The sequence below is a fragment of the Pogonomyrmex barbatus genome, unplaced genomic scaffold (genome assembly GCF_055798465.1).
Source record: "Pogonomyrmex barbatus isolate J1 unplaced genomic scaffold, ASM5579846v1 scaffold3, whole genome shotgun sequence".
NCBI lineage: Eukaryota > Metazoa > Arthropoda > Insecta > Hymenoptera > Formicidae > Pogonomyrmex > Pogonomyrmex barbatus.
This window is the reverse complement of record NW_028297127.1, coordinates 16708117-16727329: the sequence shown is the minus strand read 5'-3', so window position 1 is coordinate 16727329 and position 19213 is coordinate 16708117. Positions and strand designations below refer to the sequence as shown.

The 19213-nt window shown below is 33.8% G+C and overlaps 2 protein-coding genes across 5 annotated transcripts in view; one reads left to right on the top strand and one right to left on the bottom strand.

The window, feature by feature from the left end:
• Positions 1-6472, top strand: part of otp (orthopedia homeobox) — a 32158-nt gene extending 25686 nt beyond the window's left edge. For 2 of the 4 annotated variants that reach the window (XM_089080056.1, XM_089080058.1), the window contains exon 6: positions 1752-6472. In XM_089080056.1, the coding sequence (XP_088936182.1) occupies positions 1752-2101 (350 nt within the window). In that variant the 3' untranslated portion in view covers positions 2102-6472. Of the gene's footprint in view, positions 1-1748 lie in introns of all 4 variants that reach the window. The other 2 variants (XM_011642575.3, XM_011642574.2) reach the window with 1 other exon arrangement.
• A 142-nt stretch (positions 6473-6614) lies between these two features.
• LOC105429536 (peptidyl-alpha-hydroxyglycine alpha-amidating lyase 1) lies at positions 6615-13533 on the bottom strand. Its single transcript, XM_011642576.2, has 6 exons — positions 13024-13533; positions 12651-12834; positions 11957-12577; positions 11457-11873; positions 11153-11356; positions 6615-9894 (listed from the first exon to the last, which is right to left on the bottom strand). The coding sequence occupies exons 1-6, from the start codon at positions 13120-13122 to the stop codon at positions 9686-9688; spliced, it is 1734 nt and encodes a 577-aa protein (XP_011640878.2). The 5' UTR covers positions 13123-13533; the 3' UTR covers positions 6615-9685.
• Positions 13534-19213: the final 5680 nt, after the last annotated feature.

The window sequence follows — 19213 nt, the reverse complement described above, 5'->3', positions numbered from 1 at the left end:
AATTGGTAAATCAAACTTAAAGAGAAACAGTATAAGCGAATATATATGTTTTTACGAAATGCACACTTAATTAGATTTATTCGCATTGATACGTTGATATCTTTGATACGATATTAACACGAGTCATTAATTCTGAAGATCTTGCATCTATTGATACAATTACGAATTCTATTCGCAAGCTTATAAAAATTTTCTATCAAGATCATTTATATACGAAAAAGAAAACTAGAGATAAATATCCAAGTTTATCAGTAATAATTATATGGCGAACTGAAACTCCTTTCTTGTATAGAATTTATATCGGATGTATTAAATACTGATTAATGCATTCGATGCAGGATAACAAAAGTGAGATAGTGTAACGGACTTTCCCGAACGAAGCTTACGGTAAAAATTTGATGTAGCACAATTTCGCAAGCTGACTGCAGATCGTTTGCATATGTGTGTGCACGCGCGCATAACACTTATATGGTGCCAATTACCGAGCGTTATCGCCCGGCACCGTCACTCGAGAGGAGAAAAAATCGGCGCTCAACGAGCGGTGCTGGTGCGCGCGCGTGCAAACGCGGCCTTAAGGTGAACCCGTCTAGTCTCGGCCCGTAGCCGGTTATACGCTTTTATCCGCGGATAATACCTAGAGCAAATAGCTTTTAGACTAGAGCGTTATTTTTCGGTTACCAATAATGATTAGCACCGCGATGTAACCCAACGGCATGGCGCGGTTCCTAGTCGATCGGGAGGTTCCATTTGGTATCGCCCCCCCTCTCTCTCTCTCTCTCTCTCTCTCTCTCTCTCTCACAACGACCGCGCCAAGCTGACGCAAACAAGCTTCCATAATGTGTAAATTAACGTGTTTCAAAACACTCGATTTTCAGCCGGTGCACTACGGCGAGTAGTGCAAAAGCCACGAAAATAAGAATCGACATGACCCATTGAAGTTTCCAATTTATCGTAAAATGTCAGCATCATAAAATATATATCAATGATCTCTGCATTTATTTCCATGAATCGAGTACTTCTTTCTTTAGGTTACCTTCAGCTTGGTCACGCGGTTCATTTCGTGTTTCCACCAGAATCAATCTTCACTGATCTCTCACGGTGAATCACGTATACGATCTTCACCGTGTTAGCCGACAATAGTCATAAAATCACGTACATCGTCGCCATTAGACGTTCATTCTTTCGTGTGGCTTTTCAAAAGCGGCCGCTGCCATAGTCCTCTGCAAACTCGTGTTCGGCGCAACACCGCCATAAAAAAAAAGCCCCTTTTCTTCCCCCGTTGTCTCTCGAGCCCACCAGCGTGGCGCGTGAGGAGGCGGAAACGACTTTACGACGGCCGGTAGCGCACCCCACGCGCTTTTGTCAGCCTACCATATTAATATCTTCCGCAGAGAAACGAAACGCTCTCGCTCTCCTGCACCTGTGGTGCCGCACCTGTAAATTGCCTCTCCTCTACCTGAGCCGTCTCGGAGATGCACTGTCCAGCGGTAATAAAACAGTGCTTGACTATATATGATAATAAATATTTGATCCTCTGTTATTTATCAACAAATTTTTTATTGTTTAGTAATCAATTACAAACTATATATTTAGGAAGTCATCAAGAGTATATAATTTAAAAATCGAGTCGAGTTTTGAGTTGCTAATGTTTAAGTTGCTAAATCCATATCCGATGTAAATAATAAAATGCTTCACGAAAAAGAAAAAAAGAAATATTCACCCGACATATTCTTCTCTATTATTATTAGCAGGTGGTGTTCATGTGTCGGCGTCCCGAGGTTCGCCACCGGGCGGCTCCTCGGTGGGCGGCGGTCAGTCCGGTGGGATGGGCTCGGGCCTGAACTGCGGTCAGGGTTCTCCTGGCACGACTTCCGGTGGTAGCGGCAGCGGCGGTACCGGCGGAGGTGGCGGCGTTTCCTGCGTGGGTGCCGACGTGACTGCGAATGAGGCGTCGGACTGGAGAGGCGCCCACAGCATCGCGGCGCTCAGACGTCGCGCCTCGGACGCCTCGCAACAATACAGTCCGCAGCCACCGCCGCCAGGACCACCTCAGTATACCCACGATATGGAGTACAGTCCTGTTTATCAAGGCGTCGTCTGAACCGCCCGCTGAACGGTTCGGTTCGGTTCGGTTCCACGGAGGAAAAACTGCCGGCCGGTAGAAGCTTACCATAATCCATGGAACGAGTACTCCTCTCTGTTCTGTCTCGAGGGTAATCGAGGGTAGGATAGAGCCTGCGTTTCCGCGACTGACGCCATAGAAGAGAGCGAGAGCGCGGAGAAAGCGCGATCGACGAAATTTATTTATCCATAGTTGGACTATCGCGAATTTAACGTCGGATAATGCAGTGAGGTCAAGATCGACAGTATTAGATCATTCGATGAAAATCGCCTGGTAGAGGTACAAAATTATCCATTCCTTTGAATTTAATATAAAGTCAGTAAAGCATAGCGAATAAACGACGGAATTAGAGTGATTAAGTAATTTTGGAGTGTTTTTTGAGTGATAGAAATTTAACTTCGGGCGATTAATAATAATTTACAATGGTTTAATGAACACAACGCGCTGTATTTGCTGTATTATATTATTTTTTTTTTTTTACATGAACCTGGTCTTATTGGAAGAAACAGTTACACAGGGAATCTATGAAAGGAGTACTCTTTTTATAAATTAATACGCTGAGGTAAAATCAGGGTAGAGAATCGAAATTGTTGGCATTATCGACAGTGACAATTTGCGCAATATAGATTCTCATTATCACAGCCTTCCCAGAACCATTGTAACACGTTGTGTAATGTGGATTACAGCTTCTGCAAATATATTTAGCTGATGCTAATATCGGTTTGACCATTGACTTAATGTCATGAATGTAAAGAAGAGTGATATGACGGAGTTGTAGTAATTAAAATTACACGTTTGAGATTTATAATTGGAGATATAGCGGGTAAATATTTTCAACGTATAGTATCTCTAGTCAAATGTATCTTAAAATAGCAACAAGCATAAGCATTATTTAATATTTTGTAAAGAAAACTGAATCATTGGCATAAATCTTTTAGCTCCGCATTGTAAATCATTACTATACTAGAATTTTTCGCAAGAACCTACTTGAAATGATTCCATTTTTAAATGGATTTTTCATGTTTTGTAACGTTCGATGAAGAATTATCGATATTATTCGATAAAGTGAAAATGGATTTTGTTCGGTATTATTAAAAATTTATCCTGATCATGACAGCTCCAAATATTTAATAATGGCAATGACCGATGTGTTTCATTATAATATCAAACACTTTGGCCACTATAAATCCGCTGTAATTATCATGAGTCCGAGTATTTCTGAATATCAATGATTAAAATATGATCCGTCATATATAATGTGCAGGCTGTTTTTATGAAACGCTCTGTCCCAGTGATCACACCGAGCTGTCGATAAAGGAAGGAACGAATTGTGATTTGTGCACATTAATGAATTTTACGACACACAGTGTCTTAAAAGAGAGAAAATTGCCATAAATTAATACGAATAGCTCCAGCGAACGGATTGACTTTGGATTGGCGCTGTGCGCTGGTCCAACAATCGGAAGTGGCTATATTCCACATATACATACATTAACACAATTATCAAATACTCGCGTCGGATTTAATTGGCTCCATGTAACTGTACGTATACGTTAATTTATTTATTTTCGTTAAATAAGATCGGTGAAAAAAAGGGTTCAATTTGTCATATCGCGTGATGCGATTTATCGCGGTTAAAGCGCAGTCGTTAAACTCCCGCTCGTTTTGCCCTCGTTAGAGGCATTTCGAGTGTCTGCGCTCGTGCTAAAGAAACGTCGATGAGATTAAGGCCTCGCTAATTGTAAATTATTTAACTACATTCCGATGAGTGTGACAAACTGATTAGGGCGTGGATTTCCGTCACGTGATTTTTGTTTACACATGTTTTTCTTCTCTCGCGGACTTTCCCGCTTGATAGCGAAACGCAGGGAAAATGCACACCATGTATTTCCGATTTCATGGAGGGGTCAAAGCGGAAGGCGTGGCGAGGTGCAATGAGATGTATACGACAAGTTATCTTAGTATTATATTATACACGGCATTGTGTAAATATAGTAAAAATATTGACGTGATAGGGTATTATTATTATTATTATGTATTATTACTGCAATTATCATTATTCGAATCGCAATTGCGACGGTGCTATCGACTGCTCTTGTTTACAGACCGTTTGATGTGCAATACATCGCAATTGCGTTTAACGAGACTGTGCACACAGGGATTCGTAGCTTTGCTTCGAAAACGGTATTTTTTTTAAAGTAGAATTTTCGGCGCTTGACATTACGCTTTTATTTGAACGACAGAGTTTTAAGTTTGCGCGGAAACCGGTTTTCAAGAGTTGTGACAGGATCTTTGTCTCGCGTGTTCGTTCACATTGGAAACAATCCTTCCCCTCCCCCCCAAAAAAAGAAAGAAATGTCTGAAAGAGTAATTCTTCTTATCTTCTGTATAACAAAAGATGGGAATTGCTTTCGAAATCGACATAACTCGACATAATGATATTTTTTACGATGTTGTCAATACCGTTTAAAAATTTGTACAAAATTAATTCGCATAACTAAAATTTATTCCTGGCTCACTTTTTTGGCGATAAAGTCAAAACTAAGCGACTCAATGATTCTGCTGCAAAACAAAGAATTACATGTTAAATATGCGCAACGAAAAGCTAGTCTTTGTTTTTTTTTTTTATCGATTTAACGTTTCGAACAGAGATCCTACATGATCTCATGTGCAAAGACGGATACTTATCGTATAATGTAATCTCTTTTACGAGAATGTATTGAAGGAGCTTCCTTTAATAAGTTCGAAATAGTAGGGCACATCATTCGTCGCGTTTCCTTAAAGGTAAACGTCTCAAGTTAGCATACGTTTGTGTATTACATTCCTGAGGAATTTTACGACACGCTATAAGTATATACATTGTTCCGTTGTTGTCATCGAAACATAAGTTTTGTAAATAAAGTATACGTCTAATAACAATAATAACAATAATAATAATAACAATAATTATAGTAATAATAATTATTATACAACGATAACAATAATATTAATATTAATAATAACAATAATAATGTAATAAGTATGATGACATCAACATTACGATCGAACGTGAGTATACATGGACATTGTGATATATTTCGGGATGGCCGTTCATTTTTCTGACGGCGACATTGGTCCGCGCAAGATATTCCAGGCGGCACCAGTGGTAGATTTGCGAGCGGCTGCGAAAAGTCGACTATTCTAGTTACGAATTTACGGTAGACCTAGGTAAACCTAAATGATAAATATGGAATAACAGATAGGCAATTGTCGATGTATCACTACGAATGTATACGATTTTTAATGTACAAAAACGTGCGGGCGCGCGGTATGGGAGCGGCGTCCTTTCTCGATTTCGTCCTGTCGTCCTGGGACGGAAGCAAGACCTTAAACGATGTTCGTCGGAGTATTTGTGGTTCCTTATTTCTGAACGCTTCGTGCAATACCTCGTCGTCGAGCATTCCTGCATTCCTTTAGCGCGTAAAAGGAGAGCTATTCTATTTGGTGAGCTTCATCTTGTTGCATGATTAAATTGACATATTGCTCCAATAATTGTCTTTGTATGAATGAATTAATAGTCTAGTTGAAGTTATGATGTTCAACGTACTTGGTCGTTTTTACATCAGTAAGTATCATTAGCAGATAAAGTGAAAACGTGAGATAAAAATTTGTAACGTTACAATGTCATTTTGATTTCATCTCAATGAAAACACGAAGTGTACGATGTCTGATGTAATTTGCGCGATTGTATAAAATAAATTGTGTAAAATTTAAAATCAAATATAATATACTTTATGGCATTATATCAAGCATTCAATTTTAGAGGCGAAAACTGAATATTTTATACGACACTGTCCTCCGCTAGCAATACGCCAATTTATATTCATGCAGCTAACTGGAACGTTCCTCCTCATTCTTAGCTCGGATCCAGATGGGAACTCCGATTGGTGTCCTTGGTGATCGTGATACCTCTCTTTAAGCGAAAAAACAATTCCTGTATTTATTTTAATTTATCATGCGTGTGTAGATAGACTTTTCAGCGAGTGGAGGTTGACGGCACCTTTGATTTGCGGCAGGTGCGGACGTCATTCTTTACAGGTGATTTGTAACATATATATGGCCTCTGCTGATTGTACGTTTAGATATTTTGCGCGCAAAAGTTAATTTGAATCGTACTGTCCGCAGACGTCACCCGATTCTTCAGGTTCGCGTGAATCAGAAGAGAATCGACTGACTATATTGCATCTCTATCACAAGTCATTATCATCGATGACCTTAATTAGCGGTAAATAGACAGAATTTTAATTTTCATCGTTGTATAGTTGTGTATAGAAGTCAACTAAGTGTGTAAAAAATAAACCATTATCAAAATACCGAACGGTTTTGTTTCGCTCCTATCCTATTATTGTCTATCGGCTACTCCTACCGGAAGTAAGTCTTGATTTGGATCGAGATTTTAAATTTAATTCCGTGAAATAAAGCTTGAGTTTCCGTTAATAATTATTTACACATATAATACAAACACTCAATTTTATTTGAAAATATATGCTTTTATATTTATATAGATACATATAGATACATATGGATTACAGACACGTTCTTACATCGTATAAGGGATATATTGTTGCATTATTCCAAAGGGAAATTTGTATTAATAATTAAAGTTGTACTACACAATATTGATCTAAATTAGCATTTGTTACAAAGCGGAAATGCGATTAAATCGAGAACATATTTTATCCATTTAGGTTTATAAATAATACCATGACAGTGACGTTGAACTAACGAACTATCGAAAAACAAATGAGCTTAATTTTGTAAAGCAACATATAATACAGATTGTCTTTCATAGACTGTTAATTTAATAGCTTAAATATAGCAATAGATTGAACACACACAGTACATTTGTGCGCGCGTTTGCGTACATAAGAAATTGGAAAAAAAAATAATAAACATTGAAGTAAATATAAAATAATTTTTTGTGATACAAGCTCTTTTATGAGCATTATGTTCCCAGATCAAATATTTACATTCCGTTAGTGATATGTTGCTAAAACATAATATAATTATAATAATTATAATCTAAATTTATATAATTCAAAAATTAATAAATAATTTAGTCATATTATGGTCTTATGCGTGCATTTCATTTACTGTAATTCTCGATATCAGATAAAAATAATTCATATTGTATATTTTTTGTATATTTTTGCATATTTTGGGAAATATATTGTAGAAAGATATTGTAGTGTATATTTAAATAATTTACTTCACATTTTTATCAAATAAAATTTTTAAATATTATAACTGATTAATTTGTGCTAATAGTTAGAACTATTTATAATTTAAGTTATAAAAAATTTATTATATTTTCAAATATTTTAACAATAAAATAAATAAGTAAAAGAATATATTTTCAAAAATAATTTCCAGAAATGTATAATTTGAATTAATAAAAATAGAATAAAAATTTTTATAGGAATAATATTTGTAATTACTAATCTTAATTATGATTCATTAGATATTATATTATTTTCTCTGCTTCTTTTCAACTTGTATTGTCTTGCCATAAGATCAATAAATCCAATTGCGCAAATTTTCAAATAATGTAATTTTATATGCGTGAATGTTTCAAAATTAGTTATTAATTTAGATAATAATTTTTAAAATATAGTTTTTCTACATTGCAAAAAAACTAATTCTTCATATAATTATGATTAAATTGTTTTTATTAATTATGGAATTATTGTTAATTAATTGTTAATTATTTGTTAATTAATTACTTGAAAGGAGCATTACATATATTTATATTTTTTCAGGATTTATAAATCTACTGATTTGTAATATGTAAATACGTATTTCTTATCCATTTGCAAATGCTAAAATGCGTTTTGGCATTATTATCACGTATCAATCAATTTTATTCAATGTCTTATGCTTTTGTTAATTATAGTCAAGAGTAACAATGCACAATGAAGCTTAGTATTTCCAAGCATGATTATTTGTTACATTGCAAATGTTTAAGTGTATGCAAATAAAGTTTATAATAACATTAACATTTATCAATATTAGTTATGAATTTTATTATAACATGTGCCAAAAATTATTTTCTTAAGACGTGATTCTTTTCTTGCATTGTTTCTCTCGAGTACCAAGGATATAATTATCAAGATGATCTTACAAGATTTATGGTCATTAAAAATGTTAATACATCTTTTAGATATGATGTATGATCTAGGGATCTTGATCTTGAATCTCTCTTTTAGGATCTTGACTATTTAAAATTTTAATATAAATTTGTTACAGCATTCATATGGGCGTTTTTCCTACAAATGTTGCTATTTAAATGATTGCTCGCAAATGAAATATGAAAAACTATTGTGCTTGAATCAAATGTGATTGTTGAAAAGATTTTTGATCAAATCTTAAACTTGGATATTTCTTTTTCCTTGCTTGCATGACGTATGACGCAAATTGTGCAACTTGAAAACTCAAGGCACGTTGTCATCGACCTCGATTATATGAAATTCCGTAAATTGTAAATTGAGGGAAGCGCGTTCATTGAACTTATTTTCTTTCTCGAAAGCAATCGATAAGTCTATTGTTTTCAACTGCACTTATTTATCTATTTATGCGATTATGTTTGAGTTGCAACATTCTGAATTGATAACTTTGTGTAGTGTAGATTGGTTCGTCTTTCTTTCTTTTTAAGAAGAACTCACTAAATTGAAATTAAGCAAATTATTTCAAAGTAAAAGTTTTATATTTTCGGAAGAGAAAATATAAATTTATATGGAATTTATATATAAATAATAAAACAATAAATCTAATTGTTTTATTTTTAAAAATTACGCAATCATCTCTATAATTGTTTATAATGATAATTTTTTTACTATTTCATGATAGTATAAAAAATACTGGAGTAATAATCGAGCAGAAATGCTTGAGTGTTATAAAATATAGCCCGAGCTTCATTAACATTACCATTTATTATTAAAAAAACATTCTCTAAAACATTTTTTAGATTTTTTTCAATTTTTCTTTGACATTTGATATATCACATAACTCGTCTTTTGTTATCAATTAACTTCTTAAATAATTTCCAAACAAATGCGATATGATTTGATTGAATTCAAATTTTTATTACAAATAATGATACTTAAAATAAACTTTCGATTTTATATATAGTGCAATATATATCAATTTTATACAATTAAATGTTTCCTAGAAAGTATCCAAAGCAATTTGAAAAAAAAATGATAATTTATTCCAGTTCAATCTACATATCTAGCTTTATATAAATTAGTATGGCACTTTTTTTAAATCCTTAATACAATATATTGGTATACATATAAATGGTAATGTCAAGCAACTGTATATTCGGTAGTCGGCAAGGTGACGTCATGAGACGCGCGTATCATCGGTCGAATTCGGATTGACTCGGCGGCGCTCGGCAGCGCGAATATTAAAAAATTCGAACGCGTAATTTGTATCTTACGTTAATTGATAATCAATTGTGATATTTTTCATCTTATTTGAGTAATACTGTTCGGGTGAGACGCTGCAACGTTACTCAGCAACGTTTTAAATAATCTTCGCGAGACTATTTTCAGGATGCTCATCTTCCGAGGTTTCCGGCTCCGTGTTCAATTTGTTGAAATCGCGCGGGTTTGGCCGCTTCTCCAAAAACTTGAAGTTTCTGCCACGGCGATATTCTAGCAGGCCGGTCAGCTTGAAATTTTCTCGCCTCTCGGCCTCCCAACGCATTCTCTTACGCATCGTAAGTAGACATCCTGTGAGATCAGAGTATAAAGTTCACACATCTGATTAATTTTATTGTGTTGCGGAAAATGTTGAAATTAACACACATTCTACGCAGTCCAAATATTTAATTGACCTATTAAAGACACGCATACGCATGAAATATAAAAGATCTCGATTCAGTTGAATTCTGTAGCAAAATGCTATTTTATTTGATATTCACGATTTTTAATTAAAATTAATTCTCCATGTAGCGATTAAATGAATAATTTGTATGTGTAAATTATGAAATTGCAACTTCAGTGTTTTTCTCTTTGAACCGGTTTAATGAAATATAATCGATTACAATTATAGTCACGAATAGCTTTTTGTTTATATAACGATCATAATGAATAATGCTTAATAATTTGAAATAAGTGTTTCAATATAATTCTTTCGAAACAAGTTTAATTGAAAGAGAAATGGATATTTGAAAAAAAGCATAATTAAAAAATTTTAATTAATTTTATATTTTATAAATAATCAATTTTCACAAATTATTCATTATTCTGTCTCAAAGAGTCATCATATTCAACATCTACATATAAACAAAAAAGCCAAGCTTTACGAGAGATTTATAAAGTATCACAACAGGCATAAGTGCAAATAAAATATTAAATTAAATTAAGGTAACATATATTTTCTATCTGCAATAGATAAAGTATGTACAGTGGATACATAAATAATAATATAGAAAAAAAAGCAAAATAATGCAATACATTAAGAAATATAATAAAGATCTTATGAAAAAAATTATAATACGTATCCTTTAGATTTACGTATAAACTGAAGTGTATATATGTAAAATACGAATACACAACATATGAGTTTCTTAAAGCGTATATAATAAACAATAAGCGTATATAATAAAAATTAAAACTAAGGGAAATTAAATAAATTAAACATATATTAAACAGGTAAACATAATTCGAATATATAATAGGAACGATAGAAAGTGAATGTGCTGTCATAATGATTTAAGTTTGAGAAATTCTTTATCATATGATAATAATTAATAAATAATAAATATGATAATCAACTTGCTGTTATCATATAATAATAGTATTTTTCCCAGACTTTAATTATTACAAACAATTTATATACAAATTACTTAATAATAAATGCAGTAAATAAATGCTACAAGAATGCTACAACGAAAGAAAAATTACAATTAAAAGAATATTGATTTCTAGTCTACTAATTTAGAAAATTCAACAGCCGGTTCATCATAATGACGTCTTATTTTTCTACCTCTCTTTTGGCATCTCGCTACAATGGCAGCAATCGCGATGCACATTGTAATAAAGGAAATGGCCGCTGAGCCAAGGCCTAAGATCATTTTTGTCATGTTAGTTTTTTCAATATCAGTATCTTTGGTATCAGGATGTATTAAGATCTTTGGTTGATGCCGTTTAGCAGACTGTGAATCCTCAGAACGCGTAGAATCATTTACGGCTAAAACAAGAAAAAGATAGATACATTTAGATATATGATAAAATATGATATAACTGATTTATGATACTTTTTATAATTGTTATGAAATATAATATTATACCTTGTAGAAATCTATAAACTTTTTTATCATTTAATTCTACTACATATATCTCGGAACCATTTTCAGTCACATACAAATCATGTGGATTACTCATATGCTTTTTAGGCTCAAACATTGATAAAATTTTGCCGAAATAGATATCAAGTATAAAGCCTCTCACTGGTGCTGGATTACTTCCGTATGGATCAGGTCCATTAACTAGATATAATTTTTCACGAGCGTAGGCAACACTATAAATTTTTGTACCAATAACTGGATGTTTATACTCCTTATGGAATGTACCGTTATTGGCAAAGAAGCACAATATCCTGCCATTTTCTCTGTCTGCGAGATAAATGTAATTTAATTCGCTCGCAAGTGCTAAAGCATGCGCGACAAGAAATGCATTTGGTGGGGGCAGCTGCGAATAGACAGGCTCTAAAATCAAGCGTGGTTTAATTTAGTATATTATTAGGATATTATTTTGGATCATCATCGACTAATCTTATTCTTATTCTTACCCCCAGCGCCCCAATGTCGTCCCCAATGTAAAATTCGTTCACCATTTTTATTAAACTTGATTATCCTAGAATTGCAATATCCATCACTGACAAAAAAGTCACCATTACTATGTACAGCGACATCAGTTGGTTTACAAAATGTCCTCTCGTCGTTGCCAGGAACAAAAGCCTCTCCCAGAATTATAGATGGCTTTAGTATGCTGTCTTCGAATAATGCATTGGTATGGCCATTAGGCACCCTAGTCTCTAAGCTAAACTGTCCGTGTTTCAGTTCTTCCATGTATTTCTCTACGTCTTGAGCCTCAAACTTGAATACCTGATGCATTGCTACATCAGTAATCCAATAATTCCCAGCCTGATCAATAGTCAGACCATGCGGGAGATAAAACATATTTTTTCCCCATTCCAATATTACTTTTCCATTTTTATCCAAAAGAATTATCGTGTTTTGTGCTATCGGCCCATTATTTGGATCGAATCTATTTTCATTGTCAAAAGTATAAAGACCCCAGATACGATTTCCTCTATGAAATATAGCAATATTGCCATTTGGATCCATAGAAACTGCTGATGCCTGAGTAAGTTTCAATTGTGCACCCCATTGCGCATCCAACACTATGTCTGAAAAGAATATAAAAATATAAAAATATACCTAATCACAGAGATTTCTGTAAACAAAAGATTCAATATTCACTTTTATTTAAGACATCCGTAGTTACTGATTCCTCTTTGTCAATGTTCTGATTATTAGTTTCTAAATTTAAATTATCTTTTATATTTTGTTGGTCATTCGGTTGTGTTAAGGATCCTCTGTCTCTATCCTCGGGATCAGGATATTCTGAATATTCATTCGAACTGAACTTGGTATCAGGCAAATGCTATAACACAAAAGAAATTTCTTAATATTTTTAATTTCAAGATAATCTTCTTTATCATAAGCAGATTAATAATTTATATAACATGCAATGTAACAATATGTACATTTTAATATAAAAAAGATAAAAAATAATCTCTGGAATATCAATATTTTATTTTTTTTAATCTACGAAATATTTGCGTGTGATTACCTGAACATTCAGAATATTTCTCAATGCTACATTCGAGGGTACTAAAATGTGAAGTAAAATTAAAATAAAACAGGTAGTGTCATATCGAAGACTCGTCATCTCGCAAAATTGTCATCAGGTGCTTCCGTATTTTCAGTCTATCTCATCCAACGGCATCTATTTTGATATTGGATAATATCTTAAAGATGTTTGTAACTTTGCGAGGTCGCAGAAATATTCAACACTATTCACATGAATCAAGGATCAATTTTTCAAAAAAAATTCACGCAACTTCACAGTTCGAAATGTTCACGTATGACTAGTAACTTCCTTTTGCGATAAGCGTCACTTAACTCAAATGGTATACCGTAACAAATGTTACTTAGCACATTTGTTCATTTATAGGTCACGTGTATTGTTATAAAACAATTGTGAGCACATATGTCGGCGTGTCAGGAGAACGCACATTTCCAACAAGTGGCGTTAGACATGACGCCATAATATTTTGGAGTACGTGTGTTTTACCGATGTCTCCCTTTTCGAGATTCTTAACTTCGATCGATAGCACAGGCTTAAAACGGTTTCACAACGCTCGCGTGCAAGGGCGCTACATGTATCTTTCTCTCTCGTTCTCCTTGCTTAACAGAATTATTTCCTTTAATTAAATATTCTGATTTCTTCTTTCCAATCAATATCTTCACAAAAATTTAAAAATTTATTTTTCAATCGATTAGTGTCCAGTATTAAATATTTTCTTGATAGAGTGATTAATTAAATCTTTGTGTCAAAATAAACTCCATTTTGAAATAATCAAATCGCAATATTGTTATTTATTTACATTCCATTATTCACATTTATAGTTATTATTCTTATAAATAAAAATGGGAAGATACGGGAAAGATAGGGGAAAATATATTATTATTGTTACTTTATTTTATCAATATTATTTGTCATTTTATTTTATAAATATTATTTTCTTTGATATTTATCATGAATTTTCTGGATGGATAATTAAAAGTAGAAGATTTTTGAATATGTATGTACATACATTTTACAAAAGTATTGTCTAGAAATGATCTGACGAGATAAAGATCTATGAATAGTAACTAGCATCACGTTTAGAAATTATGAATTCTTACATTAATTATATATATCATTCAAAGAACATTGAAATTAGCAAAAGTATTATTAGTGCAATTCCTTGTACTATTTTATAGAGATGAGAGTATAATTTTATCAAAGCTTTTCGAAAATGCTATAACTTTTAAAATCAATTAATTGTAATCAATTTGATCTATAAAAGTAGATCATGTTGTTTTTATTATTTGAAATTGGCTTTTACATGTAAAATTTAATAAACAAACTTTCCTCAAGTTTTATTTATCCAGTATTCTAAATAATATCTAAAAAATCGTATGTTATCTAATGAAATTTTTCCGCGACTTTTATAATATTTAGGAGTCTGAGGATCAGATTTCGTTAGTTTCCATTTGGATTTATCTCTGTAATTTACTTCTCCGATTGCTAATCCATAAATGAATGAAAAGCTTCACCGGTTGAATATTTCGAAATCCAATAGTCTGTATTCGCCAGACGATGTCGCCGGAATTCGTCACGAGGATTTCCCGGCATGGTCTCGTCTGCAAGGGTCGAGTTTATATTGGAATCAATGCAGTCTCGTTCGAGCATGGTTTGCATTCCTTGTCCAAACTTCCTTCCTTCCTTCCTTCCTTCCTTCCTTCCTTCCTTCCTTCCTCCCTTCCTCCTTCCCTTCCTTCCTTCCTTCCTTCCTTCCTTCCTTTCTTCCTTCCTTCCTTGCATTCCTTGTCGCATGAATTATCTTATGACTATTCGGCTTTATTATTATAATGCATGAGATTAAACTCGCGATTAAACTTTTTGTCTTTAACGTGCCAAGAGCCGAAGAAGAAACTTTCTCGAATGTGATCAGGGCGAAACTTTCAAATTGCCGAGGTGCCCAAACGAGAAAAAGTATTTTATAGTAACGGACAGTTACTCCGAGCTAATTAGAAAACGCGAGTTTTACATTATTTTGCGCGATAATGAGGCAATTAAATTTCACAGTCAATTCTTATTGATTAATTTAAATAAAGGCGCAATTTTAAAATAAAACGACGCCGCTATAACGCTTCAATTATCTATTATTTTACAAAGGTGGTTTATTCGCACAAATGACGCAATGTCCCGAACAATTCGGGTTATCGCCGGGTGATGTGTGTATTGTCCCATTATATTCATTGTACCATCCCTGTCATTTCGCGAAGTACACGCAAGATGCGTTCGAGTACTATCGAGGCCCAACAATGGTGACGCCTATCCTTCCGTTCGACAGAGAGCATCGATTTCAGCATTCATTTCGCGTTGTCTGCATCGACGCTGAGTTTCATCACCTTAAACTGCAGACGACAGCGAGTTCTTTATTACGGTGAAAGAGAGAACGCGATTGTCAGCCGCGAATAAACATAAAGGGACGTAGGACCTTTGGTATTCCGCTGAAAAACCCATGTTCAACGAGCGACATTACGAGCCCTTTTCATCGTCAGAACGAGAGGAGGATTTGACAATCGTTTTATTTCTCTTTCTCTCTTTTTTTTTTCTTCTTTTTATTTTCGGTGTCTGCCTTTTTCACCTCTCTCTCTTTCTTTTTCCTGCTTCTTTCCTATCCGCAATTTGTTTATCTTCTTTTGGAGAATGCACTACAACGAGAGAGAAACTAAGCTTGTAAATCCATTTAGTCCTCGGGAAGTAAAAAAAAGTCCGACTGTCTCTATTTCTATGCTAAGCAGTTAGGCGTGCTGTGCAAACGTAGTCTCGCAACAATTTTTATACCATGATTATGTCATTAGTCTTTTCTTCTTTTTTTTTATTTTTATCGATTCTCTTTACATCGTGCTTTTTAATTAAAAAACATATAAAAGTAATTTAACCAAAAATATACAAAGATAAATCACATTCTATTATGATTTCTAATTTAAAAATATCTTTATCGACTTTTGTATCTAATAAAGTTAATTAAACTTCTGTACTCTATCAATAGAAGACAGAAGAAGTGGTTAAATATAATAAAAATAATAAAAAGTATTTTCTTGTCTTCCTCATACAATTATAATCTTTTAAAAAATACATTAATGAATAATTGTTATTAAACATTAGTACCTATATTGGATATTCTTTCATTAATAAAATGAACAATTTAAAAATCCTTTTTAATCCATTTATACATTAATTAAAAGATAATATTAAGCAAACGGTAGTTAGATGTGTAACAATACTATTAATATAATTATGTACTTAAAAAGTAAAGAGGCAATTAGTTAAATTGCGATGCGCGCATCTTTCGCGCGATATTATTGTCGAGTATCGTTATTGTTTTTAACTATCTCTCTCGTTGATCTGTGGATGCGCGGATTTTGTCGGTTGGCAAGAAAAATCGACAATACGAGATAGAAACGTGCATGCGGACGCAATCCGCATAGATTCTTTAATCTCGCCCGCCGCGCGATTCGACGCGTATCTGTGATAGCCATTCGCGTAGATACCTCGGCTGCCGTATATCGAGTTCACGCGTTTTAGCGTTTTAAATTGTCGAAGTCGGCGCCTGCCTTTGATAGTTGCGGAGAACAAATGGGACATATATAAAATGTAACTGCACGGAAAAGAACAAGCGGAAAATAGCGCGATGCGATTCCGCGCGCGTCACGGAGATGACTGATGTTTGTCAGGATGTTGGACGTGCGAGGACCTCGAGACACGAAGTTAATCCTTCATTTCCCGAATTTCGGCACGATGGAGCGCTAGCTTTTCCCCGAAAAACTTTGGAAGTAATCCGATTCATTACAGAAAGAATTCCGTTAAATAAATGTAAGATGAACCAGTCCTCTGAAGATATAAATTGCTAATCCCTCTTGTAGAAATTGATAATAATAATTTTTCAATTCTAATATCACAATTTGAATTGTAACATTTTTTTAATGGATTACATTTATAAAGCGATATTCAGTATTCTTTCGAAAATATCAGATTTTTGGAAAAAGATCTATCAATAACAAAATTTATATTAAATATACCCGAGAGAACTGAAAAATTATCAGAATTTTTGCGATATTTCGAAATGCATTTGCATGATACGTGTGATTTATCATTGCACACGTGGAAAGGTGAAAAAATATTCAAGGAAGATTAAAAAACCGAGACGCGATATTATATATACATATATATCGAAGTTCACTGAAATCTCGGTCGACAAATTTCACTGTCAGTTTCCTGTCAAGAAAATAAGCTGGCTAGAGGAGTTTCAGTCTGTACTGTTAAAAGCATCACCGATCGATAACGCATGCAGCGCTCGTAATAATAAATTACCTAGACGCGAAGAGCGAAGTAGCGATCTGACTGGATAAGCAGTCAGCAGGTTCGAACATACTAAGATTACCAGATGATTTCTATTTGGTCCTCGTCGCAAGTTTTTACTAGAGATTACGTTAATTATGTAAAACAAAAATATATTCGTTATATACAATTTTTTTATTTCTTATATGCAAAAATATGGATATTTTACAATATCTCTAATATTTAATTACCGTATAGCATTTCAACCTATTAAATTTATATTCGCTTGATTAAGATTTGTTTTCGCTTTTAATAAACTAAAGAATGTTAACTAAATAAATTTATTATACCATGTAAGTAAGCGTTTCTCGTGCATTTCTCGGTCCTTTCAGTTTTTATAATTAGAGAGATTAGATGATACGTTTCACTTGTCACACCGAGACCTGTGAATATAAAGAAAGAAGAAAAAAATCTGAGAATTATCAGGGATAATCCAGTAAATGTACTCTCGCGCATAAGCGTTAACGTAGGTAATAAAATGTAAGCAAGGACAAAGAGTAGCGCGAACTCAAGCTAGCGTGATAACCGCGTGAAGGTCAGAATTTCTCCCCCGTAGGGAGATTAACAGGGTGTATTCTTGTAGTGGCGGTTATTATGCTGTACCGTGCCGCGAAAATTAATTACAAACTCCGCGTGCCCTGTGCGGCAAGGGCATGGGAAAGCGGTGAGGTGGAAGACAGAAAAAAAAAAAATATTATTGCGCACGGAAAACTCTTTGCATCTGCATATGCGCGCGCATCAGAAACACCGTTGCATTGTCAGCATTGAGGTGTATTTACAGGACGGAAAGGGTTAAGGGCTTACCACCACTTTTACAGCCTCATTCTTGACTATATCCCGTATCATTTTCTTGCGCTGCGCTGAGACTTCGATGAATAATTTGCCGGCGTCCCGGCGGGTTTCACGTGCATCGCAGTTTACACGTTCACAATGCAAATAAAAGTTTCAAGCTGCCAAGTTCGCTATTTCCACCACGACTATTTACACAGACAGTTTGTATTATTAATTTAATTAAGTTCTTCTCGTATTATAATATAATTTCTTGAGCGCAATTAAAAAAAGCTGCAAGAGCGCATCTTTAGGTTAAACATACCTCATGATTGATACATTTATAAGACATAAATTCTGAAGAATTTATTATTAAGACATAATTATTAAGAAAGTAGAAAACATTTTATAGTTTGACATAGTGTCATTTCGATCAAAAAATGACACTAAATTAAAATAAGTTGTTTTGAAAAGTTAAAAAAAGATCTAAACTTTTTTTATCGGTATATTTCTATCTGAAATTTACATTAAGAGTTATCTTCTTCAAGTAAGACTTTGCATCTTGTAAGTTTTTAAGTTTAAATTTTAGTGCTTACTGATTTTTAATTAAAACAGACAAAATCGAGATTCTAATTTGTCGTTCTTTTAGAATTTTTTTCATTTTCCTTCATTTTCTATTTCTCTAATAACAATTTATTCTTTTTCATATTTTGTATTATTACGTATTGAAAACTGTACCAATGATTTTTCCCTTTGCTATCTGCAGCTTTTATTGAGGTACATGTGAAGCAATATCTTCAAAAAATTATAGTACACTAGCTTTTTCTTTTTCATATATTCCTTCGCGTCGTAGTGGCGATGTAGCTGCAGAAAGGATGGTAAAGGATGGTGAAAGCGTATAGGAACGGAGAGCTTTTGGCAGAGATGCGCTCTTTGTTAAATAGCTTGGCTATTAGGTTGTATTCTGTTCTGGAACAAATCGCGCCCGTTTAAGAGATAGATCGCGATTACTCGGCACATTCGCCGGTGCGTTTAA